Here is a 21,147-nt window from a genome sequence, read left to right as displayed (position 1 = left end):
CCCAATGAAAGAGGTTCCTTTCACCTTACCAATGCTTTCTCTCAGACCACCACTACGCTTGACAAATGAAATGCATAAAATTAAAGTATAACATCAGTGGAGTCCAAACTTGAGGTTACAAGTCATCAATGATAATTCAATGTCAAGAAACCTGAAATAATTGAGTAAAAAAAGTTATAGGGGTACCTGGCTAGCTCAGTCAAAAGAACATGTTACTCTTGCTCTTGGGGTTCTGAGTGTGAGCCCCATGTTGGATGTACAGAGGAAAATAAAATCTTTAAAAAAAATTTTTTTTAACATTTATTTATTATTGAGAGACAGAGAGTCACAGAGGGTGAGCAGGGCAGGGGTAGAGAGACGGGGAGACACAGAATCTGAAGTAGGCTCCAGGCTCTGAGCTGTCAGCACAGAGTCCGACGTGGGGCTTGAACACAAACTGTGAGACCATGACCTGAGCCGAAGTCAGTTGCTTAACCAACTGAGCCACCCAGGCGCCCTGACAATAAAATCTTTATAAAAAGATTTCAACGGAATATGATTAGGTCTTTCCACATATATACTTATTCCATTGACACACATCATCTCATGAGTTTTAAATACTTTTTATTTTCTGGAATTTAACACCTAAGATTGGTTAATTGTCAGAGCAAACCGAGGTCCCCCTAGCATGAAGTTTTAAATTGTAGTCCATTGAAGAATTGGCAAAGTTATCGCCTTCATTACTCTTTAATGTTCCTGTCCAGTAAGAATTCTTTGGTGTATGCTGACGTAAAGACTTTGACACATTTATATGGTTTCCATGTTATGTGAATTCTTTCTAGACCACAAAGCACAAAGTTGTATATTTTGTTTTTTTATCAATGGAAGTCTGTACCTCTTAACTCCATTCACCTGTTTTAACCCATCCCCAACTTGTACACTTTTTATAACCCAGATGACACTCATTTTATTTGTAAGGGTTCTCTCTAGAAGAAATTACATTCCCCAAAGTATAAGCTTTAGATAAGCCTTGTCATACATTCCTAGTGTGTGCTTTCTTTCAGAGGCTTCTATTCTATCAGGTGAGGTACGAACCCTGGTTACAAGCTTTCCCACTTATGTTAGTTTCATATGGTTCCTCTCCATGGTGAAATCTGATACTGAGCAAGTCTTGAACACTTGCTCATTTGTTTCTTTCTCCTACGAATTCTTTGATGCTTCCCAAAGCTTGAGCTTTGAATAAAAGCACTGCCACACATATTAGGTTCACATTGAGTAAGATGTGAACGCTCCATAAAGGCTTTTCCACACTCAATACATTTGTACAGTTTCTATCCAGTATGAGTTCCATCATGACCCCAAAGGTGAGAACATTTGATAAAAGCTTCACCACATTTATTACATTTAAAAGGTTTTCCTCCTGAATGAATTCTCTGATCTTCTGTAATGCTTGAACACTGGATAAAAGCCTTGTTACACACATTACATTTGTGTGGTTTATGCCAGTGTATATTTTCTGATGCTTAGCAAGGTTGCCCAATGGGGTAAACGCTTTGACACACTCATTACATTAGTAAAGTTTCTCCCCAGTACTGATTTTTTTTATGTTGAGTAAGATTTGAGCACTCAGTAAGGTTTTGCGACACTCACTACATTTGTAAGGTTTCTCTCCAGTATGAGTACTTTCATGAACAAAAAGGTTTGAACTTGTGCTAAAAGCTTTACAACATTTAGTACATTTACAAGGATTTTCACCTGTATGGATTCTCTGAAATGCCAAAAGGCTTGACATTTGGATAAAAGCCTTGTTACACACATATTGTTTGTGTGATTTCTAGCCAGTGTGTATTTTCTGTTGATTAGTAAGGCTCTGAAATTGGGTAAACGCTTTGTCACACTCATTACATTTATAAGGTTTGTCAACAGTATGGATTCTCTGATGATTTGCAAAGTTTGAATTTGTAGTATACAACTTGCCACATATGTTACACTTACATGTTTTCTTTCCGGTATGGGCTTTCTGATGTCTAGTGAGTTTTGAAGGCTGGGTAAAGGCTTTGCCACACTGATTACATTTGTGAGGTTTGTCACCAGTATGAATTTTCTCATGACTCCAAAGGTGTGAACGTTGGGTAAAAGCCTTACCACATTCATTACATTTGTAAGGTTTCTCTCCTGTATGGATTCTCTTATGCTGTGTCAGACGTGTACGCATCGCAAAGGCTTTGCCACAATCAATACATTTGTACGGTTTCTCTCCAGTATGGATTTTCTTATGCTGAGTAAGATGTGAACTACATGAGAAGGCCTTGCCACAATCAATACATTTGTAAGGTTTCTCTCCAGTATGAGTTCTCTCATGACGTAAAAGTTCTGAATGTTTGATAAAAGCCTTATCACATTTAGTACATTTAGGAAGCTTTTCTCCTGTATGAATTCTCTGATGTGCCATAAGTCTTGAACTTTGGATAAAAGCCTTGTCACACATATTACATTTGTGTGGTTTCTCCCCAGTGTGTATTTTCTGATGCCTAGTAAGGTTTCCAAATTGGGAAAATGCTTTGGCACACTCATTGACTTTGTAAGGTTTCTCTCCAGTATACATATCCTGATGATTTGCAAGGTTTGAAATTTGACTATGGACCTTGCCACATAGGTTACATTTATATAGTTTCTCTCCTGTATGGACTCTGTGATGAGTAGAGAGGCGTGAAGACTGGGTAAACTCTTTACCACACTCATTACATTTGTAAGGTTTCTCTCCAGTATGAGTTCTCTCATGTCCGCAAAGCTGTGAATGTTTGATAAAAGCCTTATCACATTTATTACATTTATAAGGTCTTTGTCTTGTATGAATTCTCTGATGTGCTATAAGGCTTGAACTTTGGATAAAAGCCTTGTCACACACATTACATTTGTGTGGTTTCTCACCAGTGTGTATTTTCTGATGCCTAGTAAGGTTTCCAGATTGGGTAAACGCTTTGGCACACTCATTACATTTGTACGGTTTCTCTCCAGTATGGATTTTTCTATGTTGACTAAGATGTGAACCATCGGTAAAGGCTTTGCCACACTCACTACACTTGTAAGGTTTCTCTCCAGTATGAGTTCTCTCATGACCCGAGAGGTGAGAACGCGTGCGAAAAGCCTTATCACATTTACTACATGAATAAGGTTTTTCTCCTGTGTGAATCTTCCGATGTTGATTAAGCCTACAGCTTCTGATAAAAGCCTTGCCACACACATCACATATGTGTGGTTTTTCTCCAGGATGTGTACTCTGATGTCTAAAGAGGTGTGAGCACTGCTTAAAACCTTTGCCATACTCACTACATTTGTAAGGTTTCTCTCCACTATGGATTTTATCTTGAGTAAGGCTTGAACGCTCAGCAAAGGCTTTGCTGCATGCATTACATCTGTAAGGTCTCTGTCCAGAAAGAATACCCTCATCGCTCATGAGGTTTGAGGTTTTGCTAAAACCCTCCCCACAGTCAGTACACTGATAAGATTTTTGTCTAGTGCATGCTCTCCTGGCCTGTGCAGGTAACAAATGAAAAACTTTCCTAGATTTATTCCAAATGTTTTGGGCCCTGGGACTTCTTTCAAATGGTGAGACTGAGGAACCACTGCTGACAGACTTCTCAGTTGGATTACATTCATACATTTTCTCCTCACTGTGAAACCTCTGGAGCTCATCCAGGTGTGCCTGCAAACTTAATCCAATTCTATTTTCCAAGCAGTTTATATACTGGTTTCCAGAACCACTTACATTACTGTCCTGTTGTAACAAAGTCCTGATGAATGGTTCATTATTCAAGACATACTGATATGTATTTTTTCTCACAGAAACACTCTGCTTTTCAGGAAGAGTAACTGAGGGCTGATTAAGTGGCTGATCTTTCCTACAAGTGAGATTTTTGTTATGGGTCAAAGGCACTTCTTTGTAATTTCTTGCATCATCTCCCCACCGATTTTCAAACTCATGCCTATTTTCCCAGACTTCCTTGAGACCAAAATCCTTGATGCCATGGCTTTCATTTCTCTCCAATATCACTAAGTGGTAAAATACTTCTTTATAAATGTCCTCCCCTGGTGACAATTCCATGAGTGCAAATCCAGCAGAAAGGCTTCCTATCAAATAAAGTCGGAAGGTAAATATTTTATGCTAAATTCAGTAATTACACACCTAAATAATTACAGTAAATAAAGGAAGTTAGACAACAATGGTCTTCACTTTTGTCATATACAATGTTTTTCAGTTCTCTTTTTATAACGTTTTCCATATTAACAATTTCTCTGACTTTAAGGTAATTTTTCGAAACACATTTTACACTATCCATGTTTTTTGGACACATAACTGGATAATTAAATGACACTTCATGATTACAGAGCCCATCTACACACTGGTTATTTTATAACTGTGCATGAAAATCATAGAGATGTCTGTCTTCCTTAAATCTTAGTCTTTATAAAAATGTGTTTACCTGAACCCAATATCTCATATTTCAGTGATGCTCAACGAATCTTTCATTCCTCCTAGTATGTGTTCCTTATGGAACGTAAATCCTGTTTTTATGTCTCCAACAAAAACTGCTTTAGAATTCCAGGGACTACTAGTTTGTGTAACTATGGTTACTTATTAACTTAACCTCCTAGATCTATCAATATGTAGGTTGTAACATACAGAGTCTTTAAATATCTTGCTTCTCTCAACATATGTTCACACATTATTAAACACACAGTATAATTAACCACCAGATCAAGCTGCTGTCCTGAGCAATTCATACGCACGTTCCCCTGTGTGAATAGGGATCCTTCTGCAGTACAGGGGACAGGGGAGTCAGGTGCTGTGTAAACTGAGGTGCTTTGTTGATCAAAATTAATATACCAGGATATACGAGGATGGTTTGTTTAGCTCAATGAAATATCTGAGGAAAGGCCAGGACTTGGATTCAGAGAAGCAAGAATGAAGCATAAGAAGTAACTGACCATGTGGGGACAGGGCTTGTGCCTGCACATCTATGGGAATATGATTGTGGTGTAAGTTTAATGCAGGACCTTGGGGAAAAAGAAAACACATTCAGCAAAAGGTATAATACTGACACATTCTGTAGGAACGCAACTATGGGCATGAAGCAAAGGTGGAAAACATTCAACAGGGAGACAGGGTTATAGGAAGACTGTACAGTTGTATCTATTTCAGTATTTGCTCTAAAAATTATCAAACTATCCCATGAATTCCACTTCTAGGTATATACTCAAGAGAATTACATAATGTATACATGTTCCAGGAGACATGTACTAGAATGCTTTTTAAGGTTGTTGCTTAGAGGGAGCGAGCTTGCAAAAGGGGGAGGGGTGGGCAGGAGGGGGGAGGGGGAAATTCCCCTGAGGTCTCCAGCTTGTAAGCACATTGTGCAACGCGGGGCTCAAACTCACATACTGTGACTTCATGACCTGAGTCAATATCAAGACTCAGATCCTTAACTGACTGACCCACCCAAGCACCCCAACATAATGTATCATTACAGAAAAACCTATGGCAAATCAGGTTAATGATATTTCTGGGACTAAACAGGAACTTAAAAAATACGTTTTCAAGATACCACAAATTCTTAAAGAATACCATAGCATCAGTTGGGGGGCTCAGTCAGTTAAGTGTCTGACATCGACTCAGGTCATGATTGCAGGCTTAGGACTTCAAAAGCCCGCAACATGCTCTGTGCTGATAGCTCAGAGCCTGAAGCCTGTTTCGGATTCTGTGCCTCTCTCTCTGCCCCTACCCCGCTCATGCTCCCTCCCTCCCTCCCTCTCTCTCTCTCTCTCTCAAAAGTAAACAAACATTAAAGAAAAGTCATAACTTTAATCGAGGAATATATCTGTTGTAACAATTAGATATCACTGCACATTTATGAGAATGGCCCAAATCCACAACACTAACACCAAATACTAGTGAGAATGTGGAGCCATAAGAACTCTCATTCATTGCTGGGGGGAATGCAAAATGGTACTCCTCTTTGGAACAGTTTGCACTTTCTTACAAAACTAAATGTACCCTTAAATACAACCTAGCAGTCCCACTCTTTGGTATTCATACAAATAAGTGGAAAATTTCTGTCCACATGAAAACATACCCACAAAAGTGAAAAATCCTAAAATTTCTATGGAGCCACTAAAGATCCTGAAAGGCCAAAGCATCTTGACAACAAAGTATGAAGCTGGAGGCATCACATTCCCTGATTTCAAACCCCCTGACTACAAAGCTGTGGTAATTAAAACAGTATGGTATTAGCATAAAAATACACAAATAGATCAACAGAACAGAATACAGCCCAGAAATAAACCCACACACATGGTCACTTAATTTACAATAAAGGAGACATGACTATACAAAAGGGGAAAGTACAATTGATGGTTTGGGAAAACGGGACAGCCAGAGGCAAAGGCATGAAACTGTACCACTATCTGACACCATACACAAAACTTAACTAAGAATGGATTAAAGACTTAAACCTAAGACCTGAAATCATAAAACCCCTATTAAGAAAAGTTAGGGGGTAATGAGCTTCTTGAAACATGTCTAGGCAATGACTTTTGCTTTTGTTTTTTGACTCTCAACACCAAAAGAAAAAACAACAAAAGCAAAAACGTTTGGAATTTTATCAAACTGAAACATGTCTACACAGCAAAGGAACACTTTTTCAACAAAATGAAAAGGCAGCCTACTGAACGGGAGAAACTATTAGCAGACCATGTATCTGATAATGGACTAGTAATCTAAAACATTCCCAAAGCATGCTCAAATAACCCAATTTAAGAAATGGGCACAAGATCTGAATAGACATTTTCCAAAGACTTAGAGATGGCCAACAGGACCATGAAAGATGCTCAACGTTATTCATCATCAGGGAAATGCAAATCAAAACCACAATATCGCTTCACACCTAATATTAGAATGGCTGTTAGTAAAAAGACAAGAAACAACACGTGTTGTCAACGGGTGGAGAATGATTGGTGTAGCCAAGAGAACTACTGTGTGATCCACCAATTCTACTGGGTATTTATCTGAAGACAACAAAAATACTAACTCGAAAAGACAGAAGCGTTCTGATGTTCACTGCAGCACTATGTATAACAGCTGAGATACGAACACAATCTAAGTGTCCGTTGATGGGTGAATGGATAAAGATGTGTATACACAACACACTATTATCTAGCCACTAAGCAGAATACAATCTTGCCATTTGTGACAACAGAGATGGACCTTGAGGACAATATGATATGTGGAATGAGTCAAAGACCACTATGTGGAATGAGTCAAAGATTGCTCCTATGTGTGCAATCTTAAAGAAACAAAAACTCATTAGATACAGAGAACATATTGGTGGTTGCTACACGCAGGTAGGTGAGCAGAAATGGGTGAAGGTGATCAAAAGGTTAATAAACAAAAAAGAGGGCTGCCTGGCTAAGTCAGTACACCATGCAACCCTTGACTTTGCAGTTGAGTTCAAACCCCACTCTGGTTGTAGAAATTACTTAAAATCAAAAATTGTTGCTGCCTCTTAAGTTCTTAAAACAAACAAACAAAACCAAAAAAATCAATATGGTAGTTACAGTATACCAGGAATGCAATAAACATTTGTAGAATGATACATGTTTTTCCTACAGAAAAACAAACTAGAGGGGCGCCTGGGTGGCGCAGTCGGTTAAGCGTCCGACTTCAGCCAGGTCACGATCTCGCGGTCCGTGAGTTCGAGCCCCGCGTCAGGCTCTGGGCTGATGGCTCAGAGCCTGGAGCCTGTTTCCGATTCTGTCTCCCTCTCTCTCTGCCCCTCCCCCGTTCATGCTCTGTCTCTCTCTGTCCCAAAAATAAATAAACGTTGAAAAAAAAATTTTTTTTAAAAAAAAGAAAAACAAACTAGAGATATCACCAAGCTGAGCTGTATTTACACTACATCTACTTTTGGATTTTTCACTTTTGGAAATATCCACATCGTGACTTATGCCCAATGTATGCACAAGGCAGTGATCTTCAGAAGCCAGGATGGCCGAGGAAAGACACAGACTTTTATCTACTTTATTAGACAGATGCTATAATTTTTGTGTCTCCTGAGAAGTTCTCCAAGGATACAAAATGGAAATGCAAAGTGAATACATCATGGGGTCTGCACTACAAAGGCCTCACCTCTGACCTGTATGGAATGAGAACCAAGAGGGATCAGGGAAAAGACTCCGTAGGGACAGCAATCCCAGTCCCTCTCAAACCACGGCACCAGTATGGTCGGAGGGGCTAGGTAACAGGGTTGTAGGTATAATAGTGGAAGTTTAAATTTCTACACATTTAACAGATTGAGAAATGTTTGGGGGGTGGAGGCGGATTTCCTTTGAAAGTTCCTAAGAAATAAACTTGTATTTTCTCACAGGTTCTTCCCAAACGATATTTACTGGAGCAGCTTCCTCTCTGCTCATCTGAGCTCTACTTGTGCTCACACCCCAATACATTGCCCACTATGTGCATGTTCCCCGGTCTTCATTTCACTTTCCACTATCCAAGTCTCTTTCTCTTTTTCCAAAACAGAGATGATATTCAGCTCAAGAACAGATTTTCGTTTATCAAGAAAAACAGAACATGATCTCCTTGGCTCTTCCAGAACAAATTCCCTGCTCTTGGTTCAGCAAACAAGAAAGGATATTCATTTTAAGTGGTGTAGAAACATATTTCAAAAATTACTCAAATGAGTGCCTGTGTGCTTAAGGATTATTTTAGGTGTGCAGACATCTGGGTTTTTTCCAAGAACCACTTAACCAAAGGCACAAGGGTAAGCCCACAGAATCAGAGATTTAAATAAATTCACCACGAGGTTTCCTTTTCTCCCTTCTACTTTAAATACTGTTTTTCTCTCTGAGCCTTATCTTTCAAGATGTCAGCAAACTTGGACTTTGCTAAGAATATAAGGGTTTTAGATCCTATTCCCCAACTCCGAGATTGTTACTTAGATTCTAGTTAGTTAACAGAGAATGTAATGCTGGTTTCAGGAGTAAAATTTAGAGAGTCTTCACTTACACAGAACACCCAAGGCTCCTCATCACCAGTTCCCTCCCTTAGGCTTTTCTGACTGCTAAGTTCTGCAACCACCTAAACAAGCAGGAATGCAGAACTTCTGAAGGAAAGGGAAGTTAGAGTCCACCTGCCACATTATGAACCCTTTCCACTCTCAATCAAAACAGCTGCAATCATTCCTTTAAGAACATGGAATTGGAACTCTTATGATCAAAACAGGGGCTCTCATTAGAAAATGCACAGCACAGGGGCGCCTGGGTGGCGCAGTCGGTTAAGCGTCCAACTTCAGCCAGGTCACGATCTTGCGGTACATGAGTTCGAGCCCCGCGTCGGGCTCTGGGCTGATGGCTCAGAGCCTGGAGCCTGTTTCGGATTCTGTGTCTCCCTCTCTCTCTCTGCCCCTCCCCCGTTCATGCTCTGTCTCTCTCTGTCCCAAAAATAAATAAACGTTGAAAAAAAAAATTAAAAAAAAACAAAACAGAAAATGCACAGCACAGACATAAAAAGTAAATACCGACTTCTGGAAGCAAGTTATCCTCACCCAAGGAGACCAGGTTCCTGTAGTTCTCCAACATCACGTCCCTGTACAAGGCCCTCTGAGCGGGGTCCAGGCACTCCCACTCCTCCTGAGAGAACTCTATGGCCACATCCCTGAAGGTCAACCGTGCCTGAAAGGAAAACACATTTCACCAAATGGACAGGGAACATGTTCTTATTTGACCAAAGACAAGAGAAGCACAGATGTGTAAAGACTGACTTGACTGGAGTGAGTGTTCTTTGATCCGTGTAAGATAATTTTGAGTGAGTTACAGTGAACATAAAATTAGCCACTTTAAAATACCATTAGGGGGCAATTATTGCACTCAAATATTGCACAAACATCACCTCTGTCTAGATCCAAAACTTTTTTACCAGCCCCAAAGGAAAGACTTTACCCATTAACAGGTGCTTCCTATTGCCCAGTCCCTGGCAACCACTAATGCTTTTCTCTGTGGATTCACCGACCTTGGATCTTTTCGTGTAAAAGGAAAGGGATCAAAAATGTGACCTTTTGCATCTGCCTTCTTTCACATAGAATCATCCTTGGGGCTCATCTACGATATAGTATGTATCAGTGGTCCATTTCCTTTCTTCTGGCTGCAGAATATTCGATTACAGGAGTAGACCATATTCACTCAACTACTGTAAAGCATTTGGTAGTTACGACTTTTGGCTAATATTACTAAGTTCCAGTAGAAGTGTTTGGATGCCCGTTTTCAATTCTTTTGGTTATATACCTAGGAGTGGAATTACTGGGGCACATGGTTTAATTTTTTCAGACTCTGTCACACTCTTTCCCACAGTACCTATATTTTTACAGCAACGTGTCATGATTCGAATTTCTCCACATCTTTGTTTCACAACAGTCATCCTAGTGGATGTGAAATGATAGCTCACTGTGGTTCTGATTTTACATTTTAATAATGACTACTTTCATTGAACATCTCTTCATGTGCTGGGTTCATTTGTGTATCTTCTATGGAGAAATGTCTATTAAAATCCTTTGACCATTGTTCAAGTTGGGTTCTTTGTATGTTGGTTGTGAGTTGTAGAAGTTCTTCACATATTCTGGGTTGTTGCTGCTTAGTAGATATGTGTTGGCAAATTATTTCCTCCCATTTGCTAGATTGTTCCACTTAGGTGATAATGTCCTCCAGTGAACAGACATGAATAATTGAGATGATGACCAATTTATCTACTTTGTCTGGTTCTCTTTTTCTTTTGGGATCATGTGTAAAAATCCACTGCCAACCCGAAGGTGATGAAGACTTACCCCCTATGTTTTCACGTGAGACTTTTATAGTTTAGGCTCTTACACTTAGTCTTTGATTAAATCTGAATTCATTTCCTTACATGGCACAAGATAGTTTCAATTTCATTCTCACACAGATATCTAAATGTGTCAGTACCATATAAGAGACTTTTATTTTTCCAGTGTCTGTTTTCAGCACACTTGTAAAAAAAGGAATGGACTGAAGATGTGTGGGTTTACTTGTGGATGCTCAGTTCTATCGTTTTGATCAATATTTCTAGCCTCTGGTGCAATTATACTTTGATTACTTCACGTAACTATATTAGTATTGATGTTGGGAAATGTAGGTCCTCCAATTTTGTTCCTTCTCACATTTATTTTGGTTATGTGGTGTCCATACCAATTCAATATGAGTTTGAGAATCACGATTCCCAATATAGCAAGAAACACTGTTGAGGTTTTGCCAAGGACTGCATTACTCTTTATGTTACTCTGGGGAGCTCTCCGTTTTACAGTCTTCCAAGGCAGAAACACAAGATATCTTGACATTTACATAGGTTTTAATTTCCCTCACCAACATTTGTAGTTTTCACTCTGTATACAACTTCAAACTCAATTAAATTTATTCCCATTTGATGTCTTGCTCTTGTAAATGGAAGTGTTGACTTACTTTCCCTTTGTTGACTGCTAGTGTACAGAAATGCAACTGAATTTTGAGTGTTGATATTGTATTCTGTAACTTCAGTAAATTCACTCTAGGAATGAGTATTCTTTATTTCTAAAGAGGAGATCATGTATACTATGAGTAAACATAATTTGAATTGTTTTCCCATTTTGACACATTTTATTTATTTTTCTTCTGTAATTTCTCTGGTTAGAACTTCCAGTAGAGTGCTCAGTTGGAGCGGCAACATGGGGCATGCTTGTTTTGTTCTCAGCTTTAAGGGATGTTTTCAGGTGTTCACCAGCGAATATGAGGTTAGCCAGGGAAATTTAATAATAAGCTTTTTCAGACTAAGCCAGTTCCCTTCTACCCCTAATTTTTGAGTTTTTGCAGGATGCACTGTTCTGTATATGTCTGCTGAGCCTTGCTGGTTTACAGTGTTGCTCACTGCTTTATTACTGATGCCTGGTTGTTCTATCAACTATTAAATAGGGAACATTGAGTGCTCCAACTAGTATAGTAGAACAATCTCCCCAATGTTTGCTTCAAATGCTTGGGGGCTTTGTTGTTATGTACCTATCTTCCTCGATGATTTGCCCTTTTTTCAATATATAATGAGTCTCAACATGCTTGGTAACAATTTTACACCTTCAAGCCCATTTGCTCTGAAACCTGTATAGCTACCCAGCTAGGGTTCATTACTATCCACATAAATATCTTTTTCTATCCTTCAACTTTCAACCTATTTGTATATCTAAAGTGAGCCTCGGAGTGCCTGGGGGGGCTCAGTCACGTAAGCATCTGACTCTCAATTTCAGCTCAGGTTACGATCTCACAGTTTGTGAGACCGAACCCAGCAATGGTCTCTGCACTGACACTGCAGAGCCTGCGTGAATTTCTCTCTCCCTCTCTCTCTCTCTCTGCCCCTCTCCCACTCACGCTCTCTCACAATCAATAAATACTTTGAAAAATAAAGTGAGCTGTATGTAGACATAGAGTGGAACCATTTTTAAAAATTCCTTTCTCTTTTATTGGAGAGTTTAATTTAGGTACTTTTCAAGTTGTTACTGATAAGAATTACTTCTAACATCCGCTGTTTGTATGGCTAATATTTTGTTACATAATTCCTTCCTTCTTCGGGTGTCTGTGCGTGCATACCATTTTGATGGTCTATTTATTTTTCTGTACATTTTCAAGTTATTTCTGAGTGGTTATCCTGGGGGTTATAGCTTAAATATTAAACCACTAATATTTGAATTTCAGTTGATGCTAACTTAGCTTTAATGCCATACAAACAAGTGCTGTTATACATTCTCCCTTTATGTTGTTGTCAAAAACTACTTCATAAAAGATACAAACAGATGTTGCACACACTCAAGAGCAGATTTTTCTGATTGTTTTACTGTCTCTTAAGACATGTAGGACAAAATGAGTTACAAAACAAAAAGACAATTAGCTTTTATATTTACTTATGTAATTACCTTTACTAGCGTTGTTTACTTGTTCCTATGGCTTTGAGGTACTGCTAGTTTCTATCCATTTCAGCCTGAAGAACTCCACGTGGCATTTCCTATAGTCTAAGTCTGTAAGTGTGAACCCCCTCAGCATTTGTTCACCTAGGAATCTCAACTTCACTATCAATTTTGAAGTATAGTTTGCCTCGTAAGGAATTCCTGATACGGCTTTTTTTTTTTTTTTTAATTTTGCAATCTTTTAATACCAAAGGAGATGGGTTCCTGGCCTCCAGTTTCTAACAAGAAACAGACCATTAATCTTATTCAGAATCCCTGTACGTGAGAAGTTGTTTCTGTCTTGCTACATTCCACATTCTTTGTCTTATAAAACTTGACTGATTATGTGACTGCCAGGGATCTCCATGCATTGGACCTAGTTGAAGTTCATTGAGGTTTTTGGGCGTGTAGGTTCTCTCTGATAAATTTGGGAAGTTTTCAGCTCTTCTTTCTTCAATTATTCTTTCTGCCCTTCCTTCTAGAACTCCTATTACGTTTATAGGAGTATTAGTTATAGTGTCCCAAAGGTTTCTTTGCCTCTGGCCATTTTTCTTCTTTTATTCCCTTTTATTCAGCTTTATTCCCCTCTCTCCTCCTCACACTTGACAATTTCAGTTAACCTCTGTTTAAGTTCACTGATTCTTTATTCTTTTTGTCCATCTGCTGATGAACTCTCTAGTGAATTTTCAATTCTGGTGTTTATACTTTAACTCCAGCATTTCTATTCCATCCTTTTGCTATAATTTCTATCTCTTTACTGATATTTTCTATGTGTTGAAACATTGTTCTCCTGCTTCTTAGTTCTCTTCCACGCTTTCCTTTAGCTGAGGATGGTCAAGACGGTTGATTTAAAATCTTTATTTACTAAGTGGAATGTCTGTGCCTCCTCAGAAAGACCATCATCAACCTGGTAATCATGCTTAAAAGATGTGCAATCTTAAAACATCCTTAGAAGTGTGTAGTGAAGTCGGCCTGCTCAGAAGCAGCCACCGTGGCATTCTTTGAAACAGTAAGGAGTTGTAAAAGACTCATGTATCTTCATTTAGAGAATGCTCCCATGAGGATCTAAAAAAGCAGTAATCTCTTGTTGACTTTCATGAAAGTGACTTCAAGTCATATGGCATGTAAAGATACCAATTTGCAGAATAAAACAGGATTAAATATTTACAGTAGAATATATTCTAAAATCATACTATAATACAAAAATGCACGTTTAGAAAATATGCACGAAAGACAACATTGGTTCTTGATGAAGAAAATCTGTGATGGTGGAAGACATGACAGGGAAGAGGATGTTTTACTTCTTAGTTTCAAAAATGCATTAGTGTGTGAAAATGAACTGCAAAAATCTGTACAACTGAAGTTTAATACATACACACAAAAATAATAATAAAATTTAATAATATTATGTAAAATTAAAATTGAGCACCATCCTCTGTGATGACAGAAAGTTCTGCTGTGTCTGGCTAAATTATACACATTTTTCTCTAAAAAATGTACAACGTATAAGAGTTCCTAAAAGAAACCATGGTATTTAAGAGATGGATGTGCTATCAATAATTTATACAAAAATTACTATTATGTGGAGAAATAGGTTCTAGAATCACTTATACTTATCTAAATGGGTTAAGAAAGCTTAGGGCAGAAAGATGCCATCACGGAGCTAAAGCGCCCAGGGTTAAGTCATTAAATAGAGAAATGCTTAGGATAGAAAAAAGCCACAAATGAGCAAAATCACCCGAGGTTAGTTAGCTAGATACTGTAATGGGATACTGAGCAACTTTGTATATCATCTGCAGAAAATTACTTCCCATCTGACACCAATCTACTAATGTACTTTAATCACAAACTGAACTTACACCCAAGACCCTTTGCTTCTTACCCACACAATTTAATGATTCCTGTCTGATGGTTTTGTCCACATTAACACGTGTAAGATCTTATTTTCTTCACATTCACCATGTGTGTAGTATCTTGGGAGCTCAATAAATACAGAGATGAACCCCTGTTGGGGCCTCCTGTCTCCTCCCGGACATTAGCGTCTCTCGTATTCCATTCTAGGTCTGTTCTCTTGCTGGGCAAGAGAGAACTCAAGGCTCATAATCTTTGCCAGATGGTGATCCCGATGAGATAGAAATCGACATGATAAAAACTGAGGTGACCAAAGTCCATGTGATAGAAGGTGACGTGAAGTCAACATGATTAGAAGAAAAGCCGTCGTGACTAAGAAGTCGACGTGAAGCAGGGGACGTGTCTAAGAAGACAATGTGGTAGAACACAATGTAGCTAGAGGCCAACGTGGCTAAGAAGCGAATGCAACTCAGGGACTGCAGAAAGCCACAGAATGACTAGAACTCTACAAACAGAAAAAGTGCACAGTTCTACAGTCTCTCCTGATGAGGTAAGAGAAAAGCAAAACTATTAGGATTCACTGCCGTGGAACTTTTGAGAGAATTATTATGGGAGACTCCCTATCCCTAGAACAGAAAACAACAAATTCATACAGCACTTCTTAAATTACTAATGGTTATCCAGCAACACTGTCCTTGGTCTCCCGAGCAAGGAACCTTCGACTTAGACATTTGGGAATGAACAGGTAAGACACACTAAAGGAATGACATATGGAAGGCGCCAATGTTCTGCCTGAGTTATTCTTATATAGTCTACTGTCCCTATGGCCATTTTCCCCGAGTGCAGAAGATGTTTATGAAGATGTAGACCCACTGAAAGTAAATAAAAACTTTTGCCACGGAACCTAAACCTCCTTATTGTCAGCCAGCCCCTTCAGCACCCCTACACCCTGAGAATGCCAACTCCCCGCTTTGTCAGTGGGAAAACCTAACCTGTTAAAGGAACAAAAGATTCCTTCTGAAGACATCCTCACTCCGATGCAACAACCTACTAAGAATACCCTTATGGTGTTTAGAGACACCTCAAGAAAACTCACAAGACTTCTTGCCTTTGGAAAATTGGAAAAAAATGGGAACACATATTACAAACTGAACCAGGGTCTACCTAATATTCATAACTGCAAGCCATATCATGACCTATAGAAACCTTTTCCCAACCTTAAAATTGTCTCTGAGATGTCAACGAGCCAAGACCATCCACTTCAGACTTCCTCACCAGTGTTTCAGGTAAAAATTAACCATGGGGAACCAACTGTCTTAGGGAGACCCGAATGTAAGTTTGTTGGTTTGAAATAGACCTGTTAATCAAAGGTCAAATAAGCTCATGTTTCAACTTAAAGTAATTGGAAACTTGGTCTCACAGGTTTCATGAGTCATTGTTACACTAGCTTTCAAAGGCTTTAGTAACTCGAAAAGTTTTCCATGCATGATAAATTGGGATTGAATTTGTTGGGACATCTAGGCCTTTTCTAAATAGGATGGGATGCTAAATCACTGATTACTAAGTAAGGCTTATCTGCTTTCAGCTTCTTATTGCAGGGAAAGTGAGGATATCGGGGTCTAATGGTAAACACACTTGGTGGTATACAACTTTGACTTTTTTTCTAACAAATTTTCCAAAATTTAAATTGTAAATGAAGTCTTTTTGACCAATTAGACTTCTTTAGTGTGTTAAGTTACTCTGGAAACGTCAAACAAATAATAATCCTTAGGTTACATTTGAGTACATGCTACACCTATTATAGAGATTATATGCAATTCCTAGCTTTAATATGTTTTGGTACAAGGTCATCACTTGATATTCTGATAATTGAAGTGTTATGTGCCACAGAAGTAACTGAATTTCCTTCTCACCTCCATTAGATCTTTTAATCATGTCCATTTTTGTGTCTTTTTTGTCATAGTTTTGTGACTCCTGTTGGAAGACTTCCTCACCGCTATCACTTCCAGTAGACAGATAATCCTTTATGCTCAAGGAGGCTGTTTCCCCTGAACTGTCTTTCCTTTTCCTAACTCTGCTATACCTACCCCAACTTACCAATGTTGCCCCTAGGGATGGACTCTCTATGGCCCTATTCAACAAGAAGTTATAGAAGAGAAGACCCTCCACCCTCAGCAACCTTGAAGATTTTAAGAGTCAAAACTTTCACGGGGAACAATGTGGAACAAAGGAAGAAGGAAATGGCAGATAACATTAAAATTCCCTACAATCCACAAGGACAAGCAATTGTAGAACAAGCACATAATAAACTTAAAAATATGTTAAAAACAACAAAAAACGCAGAATTACCCATGGTTCTCTACATTACAAGCTCAACTTCTCCTCGATCACACTATGATCACTCTTACGTTTTCAAATCTTGACCCTCAAGGACTAACGCAGCTAAGCTCCATTTTCCTAAATTCCATAAACCCTCTCATCCTATGGTGCCAGTTCAAACTTCTCACTTGGGTCTGAGAATATGCTTGTATTCTTTCATATTCTGGACCTCTGGGGATTCCCTCTTGGTTGGTGAAGCCGTATCACAGCATGGGGGAGACCCCAGAACACCTTCCCATCAACCAGGACTTCCAGAGAATGACTCAGGATGAACGACCACCGCTCCATTTTCAGGATGGAAGAAACCACTTCACTGTTCCTCATCCTGAAGTCGCTCCACAAATGCAATTCCTAGCTCCTCATATAACATGAGGGAAGCCTAAACGCCTGTCAAACCAGGCCCACTTCCTCTTACAACGCAGTGGTATTGCCTACACACCTGATTTGCATCTGATGGCAATGATCTCCATCACTGGTATTCATTAACCAGGCAAAGGCGTTTCATAGGCCTCTTAATCATGAGGATCCAAGCCACAGTAAGCGTTATAGCTTCTGCTACCATTGCTCGAATTAGTCTTCAGCACACGATGAAACTGCACATGTACTTAACCCAGTTATGGTCAACACTATCAAAGAGCTAATAAGCCAAACTTCTACAAACAAATAATGGCACGCCTAAAAGCCCTTATGGCTGCCATCCAACTTATAGGAAAAAGACAATAGGTGCTAAACCTCCATTATAACTCTGTGAAGTGGAATACTTGTACGATGTCTCCTTTTATGCCATTGCAGAATCACTCTCCAAACCTCCAGACAGCAAAATATGGATCAGGTAGCCATTATGACAGTCCTCACACGCAAACGTAAGATGAAAAAAACCAAAATGGGGAGCCAGGGGGAAATAGGTTCAAGAATCTCTTAGACTTCCACAAACAGGTTAGAAAGCTGAGGGCAGAAAGCTGCCACCACGGGACAAAAGCACCCAAGGTAAAGTCATTAGATAGACAAAAGCTTAGGGTGAAAATCTCCCACCATGGGGCGAACGTGCCCGAAGTTAGCTAGTGAGATATTGTAAAGGGATCACGAGTAACTTCTTAGATCACCTGCAGGAAATTCCTTTCCATCTGACGCCAATCTACTAATGTACTTTGGTCACACACTCCACTTGCCTCCAGACCCACTGCTTCCTACACACACAAGTTAATGATTCCTGTCTGATGGTTTCTCCACATTCACGTGTGTAAGATCTTGTTTTCTTCACGTGTACCACATGTGTAATATCTCATGAGCTCAATAAATACTGACACAAAACCCCTGTGGGGGGCCCCTGTCTCCTCGCAGACGTCACCCTTTCTCGTATCCCATTCTGCATCTGCTCTCTTCTGGACAAGAGAGAACTCCAGTCTCATCGTCTGTGACACTGTTTGACGTGTAGGTTGGTTCTACATTTGAAAACCAATTATGTTAGTAAACCAAGACACCCTCTCTACTTCTCATTCCTACTTTCAACTTTCCATTCTATTCCAAAGTATTAATATCGTGGAGTCAGAAGCACAATGAGTCCCTGGTTTAACATCAAAATGCATTTGTAAAACCGGATGAAGTAAATTTCCATCACTCTTATTTTCCGGGTTCCTCAGGTACTTTTGCACTCAGGTATGTTATGACTTACATACATAATCTCTTTAATCCTGGTTTATATGAGCTGAAAAAGGATCCAGGAGGGATCTCTGAAGAATCCTTCCTGAAGAGACCAAAGAGCTAACTCCCTATCTACAGTCCTAGCCTGTGTACAACAACATTCCCAGGATGACCACTTAACAGGTGCCTCTTCCTAAGTTCCGCGTCACTTGGTTGCAGTAAGATGAAATATGCATGGAGAGGAGGGGAGATTGGGAGAAAGCCCTGGGTTCACGTGAGTAAACAACTCAGGCAGGACACCTCACAGACAGACAAGATTAACAAGTCCAAAGTGACATTTTAGGAAGAAAAATCAACAAAAAATGGGATTTTACCTGGAAAAGAGCCATTCCTTCTTTTTTCCCCCTTCTTCTGGTCTTCTTTCTCAAGTAAGGTTATACTGTGTGACAAAAAGGATGTTGTTTAATTTTCAGAATCAACATAACCCAATCCTCTGCCACAATATACATATGGGGAGAAACTTGCCATGGGAAAAAGGCCTTTGCTGCCCACTGCAACAGGAGGGATGCGGAGACAATAAGGTCCTATGTGGAGGCCAACAAGTGCATTTTTTACCCACTTCTTCATGAAGGCCTCCCCTACCGCTCAAACTTACACACTCCACTGCAACTGCATTGTCTTGTCTACCTGGCACTTGGCCAAAGGGAATGGGCTCATTCAAGTTCTTGGCTCCTCCCTAGGTAGCCCGCATCCAAGGAATGGATGATGCAGGACACAGAAGCCTGTCCATGCCGTCAATATGGACCAACTCTTAAGGGCCAGCCAGCTCCAGAGCTCCCTGGAAGCCATACTGAGAAGTTTAGATCTTTGTCCTGATGCTGACCGGAAGCCTGTAAGAGGGCTTAATGTCAAAAGATGACACAATCAAATTTTTAAGGTTTAGCCAGGATACACAGAGAGGGTGGAGGTGACAGAGGCACGTCCCTGTCTCTGAGCTGTGCTCCTGCTTCTTTCCCAGTGGCTTTCGATATTTTTGGAACTGGGTCACATTGTGAACTCCCACTATAACTGCACACTCTCTCCCAGAACACTACCAAAGACGCACCTACTTTTGAAAATCATTTCACGCATCTTATTAACTCAGGTTCAGAATTCTTGGCCTATTGTCTCCTGTTACAGGTGGGTCCATCGGGGGTTACAGGGGGAGTTAATTTGCCAAGTTACCCTGAAGAAGTCTCAGTTGAATGAGCAGAAGGGGGTGTAAGAAATCTCTGAAAAGGTGGCCTGGACAAGTTGAAGTAGAAAGGCCTTGTCCTAATTCCAGATTACCTTTCATGTTCCTGAAGGAGAGAAGCTTCTCTTTTATGGGTTTAAGCAAGCCCAAGCATTTAATTCCTCTTTTCCAGAAAAGCTATATGACATTACAAATAGTTACTGGTCCTGGAAAACATGAAAAAGGGTCACCTGTGGGCACGAGGTCTGAACACTCTCTGTGTTATGAACGGATGAGCTCTGCTGGAACCAAGTTCCACATCAATCAAGACCACCCTTCAACATCTGTACAGAGAAGACAGAGGGGACCTGAGGCGATCATCTACTTAGCTGGAGAACTCAGCTCAAAGCTTGATAATTTATAAACTGCCTTAACGCAAGAAGAGAACTGTTGAATTATTAAATTAGCACACTAAACTAGGTTTTGAGTGTTAAAAGGTTACCTACATCCTTAACGGATGTGTAATGAAATACCATAAAGTTCTCTAAGAGACATCAAAGAATCCTTGCAACATATGGTAGAGTAGAAAAGCATATAAAACTCATACTCTGAACAATAAAATTACAAGAGAAAATAATTTGGAAATTGAAAAGCTCTCCAGTGGAATCTGAGATTAAAGTCACAACAAGTGTGAGGATACATCCAATTCAGAAAAGAATGCCGTGAGCCACGAAAAAAGGGGGAGAGACAAACAGTATTGTTAATAATGGCCATCGTAAAAGCACCATGTGGTTACAGAAAGTCCCCTTTAACTGACAGTTCTATTCCCCCTAGATGAGTAAGGGTTGCCAATGGCATTATCTTCTGATGCAATGCTTAGAAAGTGCAGATGCCTCCAACACCTGGTTTCACACCTCTCATTCTCTTCTGCACAACTGAAACAATTCACCAAATGTTAGATTAACGAGGTCACAAAACTTCAAGTCGGTACTTCACAACTTGATATCCTCGGTTCTTCACTAGGGTTTGGGTCCTGTGCCTTGTCTGTGACCCCTA

The 21,147-nt window shown here is 39.7% G+C and overlaps 1 protein-coding gene across 3 annotated transcripts in view; it reads right to left on the bottom strand.

Moving 5' to 3' along the window:
• Positions 1–586: 586 nt before the first annotated feature.
• The window catches only part of LOC123577980 (zinc finger protein 665-like), a 49,903-nt gene continuing 29,342 nt past the window's right edge, over positions 587–21,147 (bottom strand). For 2 of the 3 annotated variants that reach the window (XM_045440415.1, XM_045440414.1), the window contains 3 exons: positions 19,253–19,317; positions 9,582–9,708; positions 587–4,110 (listed from right to left, as the gene is read on the bottom strand). In XM_045440415.1, the coding sequence (XP_045296371.1) occupies positions 1,814–4,110; positions 9,582–9,708; positions 19,253–19,267 (2,439 nt within the window). In that variant the 5' untranslated portion in view covers positions 19,268–19,317 and the 3' untranslated portion in view covers positions 587–1,813. Of the gene's footprint in view, positions 4,111–4,968; positions 5,038–9,581; positions 9,709–19,252; positions 19,318–21,147 lie in introns of all 3 variants that reach the window. The other variant, XM_045440413.1, reaches the window with a different exon arrangement.

Source organism: Leopardus geoffroyi, chromosome E2 (genome assembly GCF_018350155.1).
Source record: "Leopardus geoffroyi isolate Oge1 chromosome E2, O.geoffroyi_Oge1_pat1.0, whole genome shotgun sequence".
NCBI lineage: Eukaryota > Metazoa > Chordata > Mammalia > Carnivora > Felidae > Leopardus > Leopardus geoffroyi.
The sequence above is the reverse complement of the archived record's forward strand: the minus strand, read 5'-3'. Positions and strand labels throughout refer to the sequence as shown.